Below are 13,860 nucleotides of genomic sequence, written 5' to 3' on the forward strand. Positions count from 1 at the left end.
TTATTCGTCCATTCTGGCCCTCTTGCTAGGCAGTTGATGGTCACTGTTGTCATTTGGGTTGGCGGTTGGTGAACTGACACTCCTCTTCTTCCCTTTTTGAACGTAGTTATCGGGCTCATACACTTTAGATAAAGTTCCCCCACAGGTAAGCTGATGGTGTGACCACCAACGTTCCCGAGCAGAGGGTGCCCGATTCATTGCCCGCATTATTAAGCCAAACCTTGGCCCCCAAGCCCTGCAGGGTCCATCACAGAGCCACCAGTGTTTTCTGCATGCAGCAACCTCTGCATGGAATTTGTGCTTGATGGAAATGTTGGCGCCAGTGATGTTATTTATGCGCTCCATGTGTTTGCAGAACTCCGGTCCATGGGCTCCCTCGTCTTTGTATTTGTGTGTTACAAACAGGTAAGCATGAATCATTTCATGGAGAAGGATCTCGACAAGATCTCTCCTTGATCTCAAGCTTAATAGTGGCTTGCTGATATAAATAGTGCACAGGTCTTCATTTACCTTGTAGCGACAAATCCCGGCTTTAAGTGTCATCCTGCGGCTCCATTTTACGTCTACCCACATCAACTTTCCCTTGAAAAACATGCGATTAAACGACATGAACAATTCCTGGAGGTTGGGGTTTGGGTCCAGCACCTCCCAAGCAGGATCGACAACTGATAAGTACTCAGGATCTAAATAATCCATCGCACTGGGGAAAAGCTTCCACAGCTAATCAAGTCTGTCAACGCAACAGCTCCCTCTCACAATAATCAAGTAGCAAAGGGAATGACAGTAGAAGCTTATGATAGTATGATGTCATAGTGAGTTATTGACTTCCATGCACAGTGGTGATCTCACCCAGCACTAAGCTGCGTACACAAACTCACTAAAATTTTGCAAAAAAAGTTGAATGCTTCAACTTAACCAACTTTGCTGCGCTTTATGACCTTCATGGCCAGGGTTTTTCCCACCCTTCTGTCCAAAGCTTTTTTTTTGCCTTTTTTTACCTTGTTCAATCGCAATTTCCATTTTTGCTATTTATTGTATCCACACAATTTATACATTATTTTTTTCCCCCCTCAAGGAGAGATAGGGCTTTCGATTCATGCGATTTTTGTGTGTATAAGCCATCATTTAACATGAATAATATTTAAAAAGATAGAATAATTATGAATAAAAAAACCTCGGATTTAAAAATAATTTTTCAATAATACATACTGAATATCAAACCTCTTCTTTTCAAGGATCCAGTGGCATCACTAGAATTACAGTCACACGGGGCAGAATAAAATGTTGCACCCTACCTTGTTCCTGTCCATCTTGTGGTAAGGGTACAGCCTCACACCTATATATACACGTACTGTACATAACATTATACATGTACTATAAACTGCCTTAACGCATGCCTGCCCATACATACACACATATACTTCCCTTACACACGCTTGCTTGCACACATACACACACACTGCCATTACACTCACCTGTCCATATATATATATATATATATATATATATATATATATATATAGATAAACTGCCGTTACATCTGCCTGTCCATACACACACATATGCACTGCCCGACACAAGTCTGCTTATACAGACACATATACACATACAATGCCCTTACACACCTCTAGCTACACTACCCTTACATTCCAGCACATACATACACATACACTGCCCATCCCATAAACATGCCTGCCCATACACAAACATACAATGCCCTTACACACCCCTACCCATACATACACATATGTACTGTCCATATACACCGCCCTTACACAAGCCTGCACACATATACACATACACTGCCCTTACACACACACACATATGCAATGCCCAGATACACTGCCTACACACGTGCCTGCTCATACACCCAAACATACACTGCTCTTACACAGGCCTGCTCATACATACAGTACACACACCGATCAACCAAAACATTATGACCACTGACAGGTGAAGTGAATAACACTGATAATCTTGTTATCATGGCATCTGTCAGTGGGTGGGATATATTAGGCAGGAAGTGAACATTTGGTCCTCAAAGTGGATGTATTAGAAGCAGGAAAACTTAGCAAGGGTAAGGATCTGACAATTAAAGTGATTAGCACTTTGACAAGGGCTAAATTGTGATGGTTAGACAACTGGGTTAAAGAAACTCCAAAAATGCAGATCTTGTGTGATGTTCCCAGTCTGCAGTGCTCAGTACCTATAAAAAGTGGTCCAAGGCAGCAAAAGTGGTAAACCGGTGACAGGGTCATGGGCAGCCAAGGCTTATTAATGCACATGGGGGCGAAGGCTGGGCTGGGTGGTCAAATCCAACAGACGAACTAATAAAAGTGAATGCTGGTTCTGATAGAAAGTTGTCAGAACACACTCATTGTAGTTTGTGGTGTATGGGAATGCATAGCTGCAGACCAGCCACGGTGCCCATGCTGACCCCTGTCCATTGCCGGAAGCCCCTACAATGAGCACGTGAGCATGAAAACCGACCATGAAGCAACAGAAGAAGGTGGTCTGGTCTGATGAATCACATTTTGTTTCACATCACGTGTATGGAGGAGACATGGCAGCAGGATGCATCAATGGAGGATGCAAGTTACAGGACTGAAAGGACCTGCAGAACCATTGTGGTTCCAGATACCACAGCACACCTTCAGAGGTCTAGTGCAGTCCAATGCCTCGACACGTATGCACTGCGGATATACTCTGCCTTCACACACACACACATATACATATGCACTGCCCTTACATACGCCTGCCGATACACGCACATATACAAAACAATAAAAAATAATAATTTACCCCCAAAAAGATAAATGGAAGCAAATTACTAACCCCTTAACAGGGATGTGCAATTCGTATCGCCCGACGCCGCGGTCATGCAGTCCGGGCTGGGCCAGGCGGGTGTTTTTTTGTTTCATTTACCCTGCTGCGGGCAAGCAGCATGGCTAGGATCCAGATCCCCCGCAGCGCTGCAGGGGACCTGGATCCTGCTCTCTGGCAGCCAGTGGACGTTTGTGCGATGCCCTCCACTTCCGCCGGGGCTTCTATAACGGAGCGCCGGCATGACATAACCTTCCGGTGCTCCATCAAAAAAGCTCCAGTGGAAGTGTCGGGTAGAAGCAGAGGTTGTCTGTGCGCATCGCACAAACGTTTACCGGCTGCCCTTTTAGACACTAGGGAGTCTGGAGCACAAGGGACAAGTCTGGGGATGCATTGGTAATTCTGGGGGCAGAGTGGCATATAGGGGGGGTATAAGGCATTTCTACGGGGCAGAGTGACATTTCAGGGAGGCAGCGTGGCATATAGGGAGTCATAAGGCATATCTGGGGTCAAAGTGGCATATTGGGGGTTATAAGGCATATTGGGGGTCATAAGGCATCAGAGCCGTAGCTAGCTCCTTTTTGCGCCCGAGGCAAGAATGGAAAATTGTGCCCCTCAGCTATTTACAGAGGTTATTTTATTTACACTGTCCTTATGCACACCTGTCCACAATACACACTGCCTTTCCACACATATCTTCCTATTAACACGCACATACGCATATAATGCCCTTACACACGACTGCCCATAAACACATATACACATACACTGCCCTTATACACATCTACCCATAACCACACACATATACACATACACTGCCCTTACACTCGAGTGCCCTTACACACACCAGCTTACAAACATACAAATACCTACGCTGCTCTTACACACAAACAGCGCATACACACTGCCTTTACCCCCCCATGTGCCCATAAACACACATATGCACATACACTGCCCTTACACAAGCCTGTCCATACACACATGTATACACATACACCGCCCTCACACTCCCCTGACTTTACACAAACACATATACACACACTAGCTTACAAACACTGCCCATACACACGCACTGCCCATAAACATACACTGCCCATACACACACACACTAGGGTGACCACATTTTATTCCACACTTTTACAATCACTTACTAATTCACTTTTATTCACATAATTCATTCACACAATAATTTATTCTTTCACTCATTCACACTATTCATCCACACATTAATTCCTTCTCTCACTCATTCTCACTCTTTATTTCAGTATTCTTACTACCCCTTTTCTCACTACATACTATCTATCTATATACACATATACACAGTCCTTACAACCCTTTCTTCCCATCTCTTACCTTTCTCATCTTCCATCATCTTCAATCATCCTGCATCATACATCATCTTCTTTCTTCCATGCTGTCATGGGAGAGCGAGGTCTCAGTGGTGTCTCCAGCTTTCATATTTAGGGGGGGCACATTGGGGGGACAGGGACCAAAGTAGGGTGGGGGGCAATTATAAAACGCTTCATATACACTATATATATATATATATATGCATTAGACATGCATTTTTAACTACATAGTATGGAGTTATCTCTTTGAAGTAAAGACCTTAATTTAAAAATAACAGATGAACTGGCAGATATTTTTCATTCTTTAATATTAGACCCTGCTGCCAATATATATAAATATTAGACCCTGCTGCCAATACATATTAATATTACCCCTTGTCTTATAATCGAGGTTGCCTGCTCAAATGAGGTCTGACTATGAGACTAAGATCCAGATCCCCCGCAGCGCTGCAGGGGACCTGGATCTTCCTGTCTGGTAACCTCAGCTGCTGCCGGCACTTACACCGGGCGTCTATCACCGAGCGCCGCCGAAAGTGCCGGCAGCAGCAGAGGTTGTCTACACACATCGCACATACCTTCCCCTGTTGCCAGAGAGGAGAATTCCCCGCAGCGATGCTTGTACTTCCGCCGTAGCTTCTATGACACAGCACCGGTATCACATGACCTTCCGGTGCTCATAGAAGTTCCGGCGGAAGACCCGCTGCCCCCACCAGGGAGTCAGAAGCACTAGTAAGTCGGGGGGAGGGGGAGTGTTGTATGGGTGGCATAAGGCTTTTCTGAAGGCAGAGTTTCCTATGATATGCCTTTTAACCCCCTTATATGCCACTCTGTCCCATGATATACCTTTTAACCCCTATATGCCTATGATTAACACAGAGCGGGAGGATGTTATCCCTGATGGTGTCAAGCTCTTGAGCAGAGAAGTTGGAGGACGATGGGGGTACTGTGGGACAGAGCAGGGTGTTAAAGGTGGAAAACAGATGTTTAGGGCTATGGGATTAATGAAATAAAATATGTTGATTTTGAGCGATTTAGGGCTGATGTATAGGAACGGTGCATGAGTTTGTAATGAGTGAAGTCGTCAGGTGAACGAGACTTCCTCCACAGGCTCTCGGCTGTACATAACCACACCTTTGGAAGAGATAGGTTTGTGTCAAATGCCATGGCTGAGGTGGACGGTGAGGGGGATTGCGCAGTTACAGTATCTTATTCTAGACATCTAGAATCTGAGGCTAGTGTATGGTTATAATGAGCTGTAGCTGCATCAGGACTGGAGGAGGAGGAGGAGATACTGGAGAGAAGTGACCGGAGTATATCTGTAAGCAATATTTTTTTATTTTAACAGGGGTGTGTAGACTTTTTATATCCTCTGTAGGGATGGTGGAGGAAATATAGTGCGAGAGCCATGCAGCAAAGTAATCCAATAATTGGGAGGTGGGGCCAGGAGGCCAGTTGACCACGCAATCGGGTAGAAGAGACAGAGAGAGTGTACCGTATTTTTCGCTCCATAAGACGCAGTTTTTTTCCTCCCAAAGTAGGATGAAAAATCAGCCGCGTCTTATGGAGCGAAGATGCATGCAGGCAGGCAGGCAGGCAGGGAGGGAGGGAGGGGGGGCAACGATATACCGTATTTATCGGCGTATAACACGCACTTTTTTAACTAAAATCCGGAGCTTAAACCCTACCTGCGTGTTATACGCCGATAAATCCGGGGTCGCAACTGAGGCAGGCGGCGGCGGCCGCCAGCAGAGGAGTCCTGGATTTCTGCCAGTCAGGGGGGCCCAAGGGGTGCCGAGCGGTTGCTGAAGACAACCGCTCGGCAACTCTCGGGCCCCTCTGCCTGACAGATATACAGGAATCCTTTGCTGGCGGCAGCCGCCGCCACCGCCGCCTGCCTCAGCGCTTCAACTCCTGTGTTGGAAGCGTTTGTCTCGGGTGCCGGCGCTTTACGCTGGGCGCCGGCATATGACGTCAGACGCCGGCGCTCAGCAGTGAAGCGCCGGCACCCGAGACAAACGCCTCACGCTTCCAACACAGGAGTTTAAGGTAAGTGACCGGGGCGGGGGGGGGGGAGATCCTGAGAAGGGGGGGTTAGGGAGTTAGAGGGGAGATCCTGAGAAGGGGGGGTTAGGGAGTTAGAGGGGAGATACTGAGAAGGGGGGTTAGGGAGGGAGGTCTTACTGTGTGTGTCTTACTGTGTTTGTGTGTGTGTGTCTTACTGTGTGTGTGTCTCACTGTGTCTGTGTGTGTCTTACTGTGTCTGTGTGTGTCTTACTGTGTGTGTCTTACTGTGTTCATAGCTTATTCAGTTATTGTAATAAATATTTTAGCCCATTTTTTAGCTCAAAATATTTTTTCCTTTTTTTTCTCCTCTAAAATCTAGGTGCGTCTTATCAGCAGGTGCGTCTTATAGAGCGAAAAATACGGTATTTTGAAAGACGAGAAGGAGAGGGAGGGAATTGGTGGCAGACATAGAAAGGTGCAGCGAGGAGAGAGAAGAATGCCAACACTGACCCCCTGTCTGCCTCCAGGTGTAGGTGGCTGAAGTGAAGGCCACTGTAAGAGAGAGCAGCAGGAGAGGTTGAAGGATGTCAACCACGTTTCAAAGAGTGCAAAGAGGCTGAGGTGGTCATGGACAGCAGTGAGTTATTGCACACAGAGCGTGCATTCCAGAGGGAAACAATCAATCTGTGGCAAGACTACTTTAATGTGTATTCTTCTGTACTAGTGCTGTCAGGAGTCAAATTGGCTTTGGTTAGCAATTATGTAACAAACACGATGGCTCACAGAATTTGTCAGAAATGTGAGCCGATTAAAAAAATAAAAAAAAATAAACAGTTTTGTATTTAATTTATTCCTTCATATAAAATGCTGACGTATGGATTTATGGCAAAAATATTTATACACAGTTATTTTTATGAACATTTTCATTATGGAAGTGGCTCAGCCACCCCCCCACCCCCCTTTCAAACAGCTGCTATTAAAAGGCAATTCAAAGTTAAACCTCTGACACAAGAAACTCTGAATTAATCAAATCTTCATACGGGGCTTTTAAGTTAAGAAAAACAAGACTACATTTGCTTGGAATGTTAAATACAAGCTTTGACATTTACCAAAACAGTAACGAAACTAAAATTCTAAAGAAAAAAAAATGGTTGCTCTCTAGACCCATCCATGTTGGTTGCATGTGGATGGGTACATGAGGTAGGCGTGATTCTACTGAGATGGATCCTGCTGTGCACAAGGAACACCTGAGAGCGTGTTCTTTTTAGCATTAATATAACATTTTTATGATTTATTTTTTCAACAGTGTTATAAATACTCCGCTTAACACAATATAGTTGAGATAAAGGGCTGTCCTTCCTGGATGATGTAGCATGAGACTCAGTGTTCTGTGCTGAAACCCGTGGGATTATGGGATTGCCAGCGCCAAAGATCCTCACCTAGGAAGAGATTTGTGACCATTAGAAGGTGGACATGTAAAGCAAAGGACACAATGGAATAAAACGGCCTTGGCGCACAGAGCACACCATAATGGCTGTGGGTAAAGTGCACCATCAAGGGATATCGCTTGCTCAGCTTCGTCTCACTATAGTTTATTAAACAATTTGTGAACTGCACATTTCTGCCCCCAAAAAAGTTTGCAACTAACAAATAATGATCCAACCTTAATTCTGGATTTCACCCATGAAATCATAGGCAAAAGTGGTTGTCCCACTGGGAATCTGAATAGTACAGTCAGTGCTGAATGAAGACCATATCAACAAATGGATTATAAGGAAATATATTGGATGGAAAAAAGTGTTCACATGGGGTTTTTTTTTTTATTTGTCTGGAGTTCTCAAAAGTCTAATGACATCTGGGTCAAGATTACTGGCTGGAAACAAATGGAAAGTGTTCAGATGGCTGCATATCTGTAGACTAACTCTTACTTGAGTCACAGCAAGTGGATTTTAAATTCTTGCATACCTTTGAATAAATCCTTGCAATTTTACACCTTACACATTTTCATCTTTTTTCCCCCCCAAAAAATACATACACATTCTGTCCAGGTCATATTCTGCCTTCCAGCCCAGCTCTGCTGCAGCCAGAGCTGGATCTGCATAGCATGTAGCAATGTCTCCTTCTCTCCTGGCCACAATTTTATACGGAACCTGGGAACAGAGGACCATTCATTGTCATTCTCGTGTCATATCTTTCTGTACAAGCAGCGTCAGGTCTTTCACTTTCATCGATTTTAGGACTCACCTCTTTTCCAGAAGCCTTTTCCATTGCTTTTACCATCTGGAGTACAGAATATCCTACGCCTGTTCCAAGGTTATATGCCTGCACAATATTATTACTATTAAGTTATGTAAGGCCAACATGTTGTTACATGCAAAACAGTAATGAAATAATGAAGTAATAGATGGCAAAAATGCACACACAAAACAGGTTATGAAACCCTCATCCTGCCTGAAACTGGCAATTAAAAAAAATAATAATAAGTTTAATATTTATATATATATATATATATATATATATATACACATATATATATATATATATATATATATACACATACACCGTATTGGCTCGGATATAGGCCGCCCCCGTATATAGGCCGCACCCTAAAAGTTTGGTGCTTTTTTAAAGAAATTTTTTTTTCTTTAAAAAAGCACCAAAAAAAACATGCTGCCACTCTGTCTCCCCCCCCGAGATATGCTGCCACTCTCTCCCCCCCCCCAGATATGCTTCCACTGTCCTCCCCCCCCAGATATGCTTCCACTGTCCTCCCCCCCGAGATATGCTGCCACTGTGCTCCTCCTCCCCGAGATATGCTGCCACTCTGTCTCCCCCCCCGAGATATGCTGCCACTGTGCTCCTCCTCCCCGAGATATGCTGCCACTCTGTCTCTCCCCGCACCGCTGCGGGGGATCTGTATCCTAACCCCGCTGCCTGCCCGGCGCCCGGGACTGCATGTCCCGGGCGTCGGGCGCTAGACCCCGAATATAGGCCGCACCCCCACTTTAAAGACTTAAAGTGGGGGAAAAAAGTGCGGCCTATATTCGAGCCAATACGGTATATGTATATAAATCAGGATTGTAAGTAATCTAAAATGTGACAGTTTTCATTTAATATGATTGCTTCACAACAGAATATATGCTGAGGAAATAGAACATCAGCATGCTAACTTCCTGTTTTGCAGCCTTGGTCATGTGTCTTCTCACATTAGTAATGTTGTAAAGTCGAAGTGAAAGACAAAAGGCTGCTACTGGCTGATTGTGGCTACTGCAGTCCTGAGCCAAACGTACGCTGCTCAGAGAAACGGAGATGCAGCTTTGGTCTTGATGCCCTTACCTTACATCCACTGCTAGTCTCTAACCTCTTAAGAGCCGCAATGTGACCTTTAGCCAAATCGACAATGTGGATATAATCCCGAACCCCTGAAAACAAACAAATGTTGTGTATATTATAATTTAGCTATCCATTCTCCCATGAGAACAGCATATTGCTACCCAAAACACCGGCTTCTGAAGCCCTTGGTAAATAGGGTATCCAGAACTATCTAGGGCTTTTATATAAAAAAATCTAATACGACAATACTGGAATTAAAAAACAAACAAAAATACCAAACATCTTGCCATTGTTTTTATTATTTTTTACAAGGAACCAAGTTATTCAGCAACTCTAATACGTCTAGTTGGTAACCTACCTGTTCCGTCAGGCGTATTATAGTCATTTCCAAAGACATTCAAATATTCCCTCCTTCCCACAGCCACCTGCGGGTCATACATAGGGCATGTTAGACATTGCGTTGCATGTAAAACAAATATACACATGAATCTGGGTGTACATGCTGTGCGTACCTGGGAGACGTATGGCATCAGGTTGTTTGGGATTCCCTGAGGATCTTCACCGATACGTCCTGATACATGAGCTCCAATAGGGTTGAAATATCTTAGAAGAATTGCACACCAGTCCTAGAAGGAGGTAGAGAAGCATTTAGTTTATGTCAAGTTTATGTCAAGTGTTAGCGTGAACACGTAATTTTCCCCCATGTTGCTGACAGGCTCATGTAAAGTGCTGCCCTGAAATACGAAGGATGTATGTCTGAGTAAATGTTTATTTTGTGAAAGATTATTTATCATTTATCATTTAATGAGCTTGTCAGCAACACACGAAATGTGTATGTGTCCTGGAAAACATGGCCAAGGTGGCTCGCCCTTGTTTAGATGAACATAGCGAGTCTTGAGTTTGCTGTTGGGTTTAACTCAACTATAGTTGCCAACAAGTTGATCGTCCGGTCTGTCAGTCCAGTTAATTCTTAAAGGGAAGTCGGTCAGTCGTGTAAGTTGTCAAGGTGGGCTGCACTATTGAGTGTAATGAAGATCTTTGGCCTCCTGAGACACTTTTGTTTTTTCAGTGCCACTGACAACTCTTTTCTTGGGATTTGGCCAGATAGAAAAGTTGCTAATTTTGTGGCAATTGAGAGGAGTGGCCTGGTCAACTCAAAATAGCCTTCAGGTTGATATTAAAAAACCTCTGTAACCTAACTATGTAACTTTCCACCAATCCTACTGTATCCAGCCCCTATTGCATATAGCATATACGTATCTGCGTCACATATGCGTTTGCTGTGGGTCTCCCACCCAGACTCACCCCTTCAGCTTTGCATTGGTCCTTTATCATTTCTTCTATAAAATACTTGGTTTTTCCATATGGATTTGTGCAACCTCCTACTGGATGGCTCTCATCAATAGGCAGATATTTAGGATCACCATATACCGTGGCAGAGCTACTGAACACCAACTTCTTCACTCCATGAGAACTCATCACCTAGAGGAAGAGGATACAGATGGTCACAACTCAACTTCTGTCTGGCCAGTTACCATGTCATTGATTATAAAAAGCATACCTTTCCAAATAAATCCAAAGCCTTTAGGGCACATTACCCTTAACATTGGGGGTAAAAGTCACAAACAGACCAGGAACAGCCACAGTGAGCTAAACCCTTGCCTTTTTTAACCTCACAGAATCAATATTTAACACCCCTTCTCCTAATTCATTTTGAGAGTGTGCCGTTACCCATTAGAGTTTGTGCACACTGTAGTTGTAATCTCTTGAAGTCACTGTATTATGGGGCTAGGTGACTAGGCATTCTATGCTGTAACAGGTAAACACTTTGCCGAGCACCTTTTTCCTGTAATCTGATCCAGCAGATCAAACCAGCAAATAGTGCCTGACTCTCCATTTTGTATACCTCACGCATGGCCACAGTTGAAAGCACATACCAGATGATTTACAAAGTCCAGAATACGGAACTGCCCCACCCAAGGCCAAAATAGGTCATTCACACCAACTCACACCAAATGATTCTATGGCAATGGGTAAAAAAAAGCATATATTTTATGAGATAAGGTAACAATGTAATACGTATAAAGAAATATATAAAGTAAGCCTTGTCTTTCTGTACACTCACCTCCAGGAGATGGATGGTGCCTGTTAGGTTTACTTTGTAATACAGCAGAGGTTTCTCCACAGACTCACCAACAGCCTTCAATCCAGCAAAGTGCAGAACTGCAGAGAACTTGTGCTGTGAATAGGTTCGGACAGTGAGATCAGCAAGAAAGTGTCCCAAAGTAAGCATATAAAGTAATTCACGCAAAAAAAGTACAGAGACAGCTACTAAACTGAAATCTTTCTTACCTTGTCAAACAAGCTGCTCAGGGCATCCTTATTAAGCAGATCCACCTCTTCAAACTCAATTTCCTTTCCCAAGATTTCCTGTACCCTTTGAAGACTTTCTGGAAGACCATGGGTCCCTTATGGAGAATACATACAGGAAAAACATTGGCACCATGCTTCAACAACCCTCTTAAGAAAGCTGGGGGGTACTGCCACTTTTTCAAGCCATACTTCCCACATTTTTTTATAATGAAACGTGAATTTCGGTTTTGGGGTGTTTTTTTTTTAACCCCAACAGAATGAGCACAAGTCATAAATAACTGGACACGATCGATATATTATTATTTGCTCTTTTTTATGGGGGGTACCATTGGCTTAACTGACATATGACAGACGTGTGATACAACTAAGATGTAGGTCAGTTTCCAGTCTGATGACTAGCAACAGAAATGTGGAAGTACTGACTCAACAGCGTAACAACTGTCACTAGCCATCATATGCATTTAATGCGTACAATAGCTCAGTATCACTTTAAATGAACATTTTTTGTGCCAGTGCAAGTTTATGGTCTGGCACACTGTATACTGACCTCGTATAGCATTATGGAAGTTATCGATTACTACAGGATGGTATCCAGCTTCCAGCAATTCCACAACACAGTGGCTCCCGATGTACCCAGCGCCACCCGTTACAAGCACCTTTTCAGCCATCGTCAAGCAGATCTGAATGCAGAATACAGACATTTTGTTACAGGGGATGGCAGTGAATAAACCTCAGTCCTCATGTAGCAGAATTTATTGGAAACACAAAACCAGTCCTTAACTTTCAGGCTTGGAGCCATAAGCAACACAAAGGAAGCAGTGTTTTCTGGAACTCAGACCGTCATAAAATGTTACTCTGCAGGGGAGAGATGCTGCGGTATTCAGGAATACTAATACAGGACATACAGACTAATGTCAATTCATAAAATCCCCCCCATACTGCAGCTGGTCTTGTTTAGTCTCTCATCTGAAACTTTACTTTTACGAGTTTCTGCTACCACACTAACAGGCTTCCCACTGAAGTAAGTGGCCCAAATACAACTGGAACAGCTTAATACACATCCTTTTCAAGACTTCAATATAATACCCACAGGGCATATGTCCTTGTCAAGACCCCTAATAGTCCATCTGTTTGTGTTTTGTTCTGGCAACTATGTACAACCAACGATGTCATCAGCACAAGAGGATACATGAGGTCATATACGTGGCCTTTGAAGTGAAGATGGAAAGCTCGGTTTCCACCAATACTTTATTTCAAGGACCGATAAAGTCACATCTAGTACTTGCAGCACCTAACACATTTTAATCATTTATTTATATTTAACATTATTGTTGCATCTCTTTATTTGCTGGCTCATAACCTGTATACCTAATAAACGTGCCCTTAAAGTTTGCTTTCCCAAAAATTAAATATAAAGATATCTGACAGAAACATGTAAAGGTCAGAAGTAACCATCTGAGTGACATCCGTACCCAGCTCCGTAGCAATGAGTTCTTTTGTGGACTATATATGCCTGGCTGTGGCAAGCACGCAAGCAGGTTTGCCGTGGAAGCCAGCACAGCTTCTTACACACAGAAGGTGTGATTGAGAACTTGGCAAGCATTATACTTTATGACGTAGCTCATTAAACGGACCAGCAGAGAACGTCTGAGCGCAAGTTCAGCAGCAGGCTCTTAAGGATGGATTTGCTTTCCTCTTGCTTCTTAGGTAGTCATAGTTCTTATTCTTCATTTAAAAAAGGTACAGAATTGTGCTCTAAATTAAACGTAAGCTGTGCTTATTACTAAAAAAATCTTGTCTATGCTATTGGGAGACTTTGGATATATATTCAAGTCTGTGAATAACAAATTGATGCATATAAACTGTTGTGTAAATGTTTACCAGTATGCTCTAACCCCACTTTCAGAAACATAACCAGTTGAAACCTGGGTCCATTCAACTGCAGACCTTAGAACCCACCACTACAGAGCTTCATTTT

At 43.5% G+C, this 13,860-nt stretch overlaps 1 protein-coding gene and 1 pseudogene across 1 annotated transcript; both read right to left on the reverse strand.

Moving 5' to 3' along the window:
* Positions 1–696, reverse strand: LOC149274334 (DNA-dependent metalloprotease SPRTN pseudogene; annotated as a pseudogene).
* A 6,860-nt stretch (positions 697–7,556) lies between these two features.
* On the reverse strand, positions 7,557–12,550 carry LOC149274335 (UDP-glucose 4-epimerase-like). Its single transcript, XM_089505651.1, has 10 exons — positions 12,430–12,550; positions 11,862–11,977; positions 11,635–11,748; positions 10,815–10,991; positions 10,022–10,135; positions 9,868–9,934; positions 9,513–9,598; positions 8,421–8,498; positions 8,212–8,326; positions 7,557–7,615 (listed from the first exon to the last, which is right to left on the reverse strand). The coding sequence occupies exons 1-10, from the start codon at positions 12,548–12,550 to the stop codon at positions 7,557–7,559; spliced, it is 1,047 nt and encodes a 348-aa protein (XP_089361777.1).
* Between the last annotated feature and the right edge of the window lie 1,310 nt (positions 12,551–13,860).

Source organism: Sceloporus occidentalis, unplaced genomic scaffold (assembly GCF_023333645.1).
Source record: "Sceloporus occidentalis isolate IW3139 unplaced genomic scaffold, rSceOcc1.0.p SCAF_336, whole genome shotgun sequence".
In the NCBI taxonomy this organism is placed as follows: Eukaryota; Metazoa; Chordata; class Lepidosauria; order Squamata; family Phrynosomatidae; genus Sceloporus; species Sceloporus occidentalis.

What these genes read in the sequence shown, in the direction of transcription:
- LOC149274335 (XM_089505651.1), bottom strand. Translation starts at nt 12,550, where the DNA reads ATGGCTGAAAAGGTGCTTGTAACGGGTGGCGCTGGGTACATCGGGAGC. An exon ending in CTTCCATAATGCTATACGAG is followed by an intron (nt 11,978 to 12,429) that starts GTCAGTATACAG and finishes ATTCTCCATAAG; the next exon opens with GGACCCATGGTCTTCCAGAA. An exon ending in ATATGACCTGGACAGAATGT is followed by an intron (nt 7,616 to 8,211) that starts GTATGTATTTTT and finishes ATCTCTTCCTAG; the next exon opens with GTGAGGATCTTTGGCGCTGG.